This window comes from Lathyrus oleraceus, chromosome 6, assembly GCF_024323335.1.
Source record: "Lathyrus oleraceus cultivar Zhongwan6 chromosome 6, CAAS_Psat_ZW6_1.0, whole genome shotgun sequence".
Lineage (NCBI taxonomy): Eukaryota > Viridiplantae > Streptophyta > Magnoliopsida > Fabales > Fabaceae > Lathyrus > Lathyrus oleraceus.
Genome location: NC_066584.1, coordinates 387,814,189 through 387,819,570, shown reverse-complemented (window position 1 = coordinate 387,819,570; position 5,382 = coordinate 387,814,189). Strand labels below are relative to the sequence as shown.

The 5,382-nt window shown below is 32.1% G+C and overlaps 1 protein-coding gene across 1 annotated transcript; it reads left to right on the top strand.

Annotated features, from left to right (window-relative positions):
• The first annotated feature begins 412 nt into the window (after positions 1 to 412).
• On the top strand, positions 413 to 3,397 carry LOC127091360 (copper transport protein ATX1). The gene is made up of 3 exons (XM_051029983.1): positions 413 to 683; positions 973 to 1,048; positions 3,045 to 3,397. The coding sequence occupies exons 1-3, from the start codon at positions 675 to 677 to the stop codon at positions 3,188 to 3,190; spliced, it is 231 nt and encodes a 76-aa protein (XP_050885940.1). The 5' UTR covers positions 413 to 674; the 3' UTR covers positions 3,191 to 3,397.
• Positions 3,398 to 5,382: the final 1,985 nt, after the last annotated feature.

Genomic DNA, 5,382 nt, shown 5'->3' with positions numbered 1-5,382 from the left:
ATTAAAAATAATTTTTTTATCACAATCATTATTATCACGTATGCAAAAATGAAAGAAATTACAAAAATTCAAATGTCATCAAAATTAAGAGATTAAAATCGTTGATTTTATAATAGAGAAAACAATTATTTAAGGACGAAAAGTAAATTTAAATCTAAATTTTTAAATTTTTTTAAAAAGTTTCCATCAATCTTAAAATCTCAATTCAATCCCTCAAATAATTTTTTATATACTAACATAAGGGTGACTAATGCACATAAAGTATTCTATATAATGTGAAAATCATATATAACGTGAAACCAAAAATGTAAAAACAAAAGTAAGTAACAACAAATATCATGAACTTGGTCGAAAAATCGGAGAGATCCACTTCACTAAATGTCTAAATCAATGGTTAAGGTTTTTTTAAGTAACAGAAAATCGATGGTTTATTTTTAAAAAAACAATTGAAGACGTAATCGCATACGAGCGCGTCATTTTTGCGTGTAGTTTAAGCTGTGCTGTGCTCGACCCAACCCAACCCAACGTTGTTGTCTCTCGTTTTTCTCTCACCATCTCTGCAAATTGTTTTTTCTTATCCCTATAAAAACCAAACACCCTCAAACGCAATCTACATCGAATCCTTCTAATTTGACTTTTATCTCTTCATTTCGCGTCTCAATTAAGTCATAATCATGTCTCAGGTGAACCTCAATCCTTACCTTCACTGTTTCTCCTCGTATTTTTTTTATTCAATTTCTTGTTGAATCTCGTTTTGTTATCTGCCTCTAATTTTACAAATTTCTCCCCAGATTCCTTGTTCTTTTTATTTGATTTGTGAAAAAATAAGGCTTATGATTTTGTTTTTGTTGGGAGTTCTTAAACTAAATGAAGGATGTGATTACTCAGTGTTATTAGGATTATTTAGGAATTAAGATGATTAATTATTGTTTTTTAATCAATTTTATGATATTTTTTTCATTTTGATTGCAGACTGTTGTTCTCAAAGTTGGTATGTCATGTGAAGGATGTGTTGGAGCAGTGAAGAGAGTTCTGGGAAAATTGGATGGTATATTTAATCCCTTGCTTTATAATTCTGATTATATGTTAGAACTGGTATGTAATCTAGGATTAGTTAGAGATAAAAAGAGAATTTTGTAGTAAGATCAGAAACCTTTTCTGTGACAGTGTATCAACAGAAGTTCATTTATTTACGATAACACATAGTACAACAGTACAACATAGGAAGTTTCTTGAGACAAAGGATGAAAGAGTGTTCAGTTTTCTCTTCCATGTTTTGCCTTTTCAATTCCTTACCCAAAATTAGACTAAACTATATTTCCGTTAAGTTCCCTATTTGTTACATGCATTCACATACATGGCTGTAACTTACTAATGTAATTGTAACTTACATTATACCATTGCACAATTAGCAATGACTGCCCTAAGGTAACCAACAATGGATTGGTCCAAGTGGTAAGGGATTTGAGACCTGTAAGCAAGTGGCTAGGGATTGAATCGATCCCTGGGTCTTGTGTATGGAGAATATTCGGTTGGGAGGGGAAAACCCATCTTATGTGCCCAACAGGTTTCCGGGCTGAGACGAGTCATTTCCATACGGAGGTTGAAACTCCGTATACCTCTAACGTGGTAAGACTCATTTAGTATGTTTTTTTAGAGATGATGCATTGGAGAGATTGAATGCTTTTTAGGTAACACATTAACCATCTATGAAGTATACTCCGACACAAACACCAGGACACGACACGGACACCACAGATAATGTCAAAAACATTGGAGACCGACACCACTTTATATATATATGTATATGATAATATTTGAGCTTCATTTATCCATCTATTATTCAAAGAGTTAAAAATATCCTAATCAAAGCTAACGTCTTTTATTCTTCAATACATGCTTAACTCTTTTAAAAATGTCTAACTCTTTTAGAAGTGTGTGATATTTGTCATACCATGTATAGAGTGTGTTGAAACAAAGGAAAAAAACAAATTCTTTTTGATACACATGTTTAAATTTTCTGACATTGTTGTATAAGTGTCATATGGGTGTTCAACACCAATTTAAAGAGTGATGAATCAAAGAAAAAATCAATTTTTTTTGGAGGACACTTGTCTGACTTTTCCAACACTTGTTTGACTTTTCTGACATGTGTCGTGCTGGTGTCGGACACCGAGACATATCTTTTTAATTATCATGCTATTCAGCTATTGCAATTTTTGCTCTGCAACCCAGATGTGTTGTCAGATTGACATATTTCTCAGCAGTTTTCGGTTCTGAATGCGTGTCTGTTTTTCTTTAATTCTGAATCCTCATCTCCTTTCTTTTACAATATGCTTTATGAGGGCCCGAGCTCTATTGCTAGGGTTGATTGAAGTGTAGAACATTTTGATGTTATCATCATGCAGTGTATCAAATAGTGGCGCCATGGCTGCTATAGCGGATATACAATGGTAAATATCGACCGATATTTTGGGTTTTTCCCCCCATAATCCGCTATAACGGCGCCGCATAGCGGCCGGTACAGTGGGATTTTGGCTCTCCGTCATGGACCGCCGTCCGCAATTGACAACACTGTTATCATGTTAAATACGTTTAAGTTTTGGTTAATGTTCTTCTTTCTTAAAAGACGGTTTTTGTGCCTGTGGATTGTGTTTTGGTTTCATATTTAAAAGATACCAAAAAGACCATCAATAGTAGTATCGAGTGCAGTGTTTATTTTCAATTTGGAAGTTGCAAGTTTGTTATATTGTATGCACCCTTTTTTCCCACTGTATGTTCTTCTTTCCTGTATTAGGTATTATGATTTAGAATCTTAGATATGTTAGACTTTGAAATGATTTTCATGAACTTTGTTTTACAACATTTGTCTTTGTCTTGTGCTTCTTATCTCTATTTCAACTCCAAGTTTCCAAAATATCGAAGAAACCTTTCAGTTATTGTTTAAATCTTGATATATTTATTAAAGTTAATGAAATAACCGTGTATCAACCAAGGATTCCCTTGAAACATTATAGAATAATAACTAGTTCTTTTGTTTACAGGTGTGGAATCATATGACATTGATTTGAAGGAACAGAAAGTGGTAGTGAAAGGAAATGTTGAACCAGATACAGTTCTGAAGACGGTTTCCAAAACTGGGAAGCCAACTGCCTTTTGGGAAGGCGAAGCATCATCTGAGACTAAGTAAGCTGTTACTAAAATATTTGGCTCAGTTTCTGTGAGATAATTAGTTCTTCTGTAAATCAAATACAATTGGATGGGTTTAAATAGCTAGAATATGTCATTTGATGTATTCTTGGTGTGGTACAATAAGGCCCCAGAATGTTGGTTCTTTTCAAAGCTATGGTACTCTGTATTAATGTGCTTATATTGAAAATTTGACTTCCTTTGTTCAGTTGTCCTTGTTATTACTGATGTTGTTATTCTGCATATCTAAACTTATGGTCATCATCGTATATAAAGCATCTAAACTATTAAAATTAGGCATAATTAATCAATAATCACTAAGTTCCTTATCCTAATTTAATGTTTTGTATTAGTCCATTAACTAAAAAAACTTTATAAGTTAGACCCTTAACTAAAAAAACGTTACAAGTTAGACTCTTAACTAAAAAACGTACAAATCTTAGTTAGCATATGTAGTTAAAATCAGATAGATTATTTAACCTGCTAAGGTTTTGTTTTTAGAGGTTAAAACAAAATCATGCTGACTCAGATTTGTAGCAATGGCCTAGTGTCACGCCACATCACCGGAACTTAACGATTTTTGGTCAGAAATTGACGGAAGAGACCAAATAGGATAATGGAAGTGAAGTTAAGGGACTAATTTGTAATGTTTTTTAGTTAGGGGACTAAAGCGAAACATTAAATTAAGTTAAAGGACTCTTCCTAAGTCAGACACATCCTAATATCCGACACTTGCACGGCATGTGTAAGACAACTCTTCCTTAAAAGACGAGAAATAAGTGATAACAAGGAGAGGTAGCATCACCAAGAGACTAAACTGAGCTCTCCAAAACATTATTTAAATTTGACTTGATATCAAGTGACTTCCTAAATAAATGACATATACCACTAGTATTTTTTAGATATAAATGACATCTACCACTACTATTTTTTAGATCTAATTTAGAATCCATGAAATAAGAACAGAGGATCCAATTAAAGCACAATCAGTGTCATTAGTGATGTGTTAGTGAGATACTTTACAATGCGTGTGATTATTTGAAGTTTCACTTAGTGAGATACTTTATAATGCATTTGACGGTAGTGAAGTGTGATTATTTAAAGTTTTCTTGAAATTGTGCACATACATATAAAAAACATAATTTTAGATTTCTTAATGAACAATATTGTATCAACCTTTCTTTTACAAATATTGTTTTATAGTAGAAACTTGCTTAAACATTCATTGCAAACTCATGCGGCTTGTTTTAAATCATATAGTATTTTTCAGCTTAAATACATGATTAAGAGAAGAAGAATTTTAAAATCCAAGAGGTTCATTAACATAGACACCCTTTTGAATGTAACCATACATTCATTTGAAAGAATTTGAAATTTAAAATGCATGAAAATGGTAAAAAAAAAGCATTCTTATGCCTTCTAATTTAGCTATAGAAGCATATATTTCATCGAAATCTATGTCTTCTTGTTGATTGTACTATTTCGCGACAAACTTTATTTTAATTATTAAAGCACTTCCATTTTCACCAAGTTTGTTGTGAAAAACCCATTTGATCACAATCTCTAGGTTTGTCTTAGGTCGAGGAACAAGTTCGTAAACATTATTTCTCTCAAATTGATTTAACTCTTCTTGCATAACAAGAGATCAATGTTCATTAATAAGAGTTTCATTGACGTTCTTTGGCTTAATTTACGGAACAAAAGCCATAACGTTGCATGCCCTAGTAAATGAGTGTCAAGTGGTTACCACCTCAGAAATCTCCCAAATTATGATTTAGATTGGATGTTCTCTTGTAGTTCTTTATTCCTTAGGTAAATCTTGATTTTATTTATTTATTTATTTGATTTTATCATTATTTTTATCTTCAGTATGATCTTTGTCTTTAGGTTAGTCTTTATCTTGATTTTTGTCTTGATCTTGGCCTTCTAAGAAACTTTTCTTTAGAATACATGCACAACCAAACACTTCTACTTCTACTAATTTAAGGTTAATTTCATTAAAGGTAACATGAATTGATTATTTTATAGTCAGTTTTTTTATTAAATTTTTTTAAAACTTTACTAGAAGAATATCCTAAGGATAATCCTTCATTAGTTTTAGCGTCAAATTTGTCAAGGTAATCCTTCCTGTTATTAAGGATAAATCACTTGCATCCGAAAATGCGAAGGTGAGAAATATTATGCTTCATTCCC

What these genes read in the sequence shown, in the direction of transcription:
- LOC127091360 (XM_051029983.1), top strand. An exon ending in AGTTCTGGGAAAATTGGATG is followed by an intron (nt 1,049 to 3,044) that starts GTATATTTAATC and finishes TTTTGTTTACAG; the next exon opens with GTGTGGAATCATATGACATT.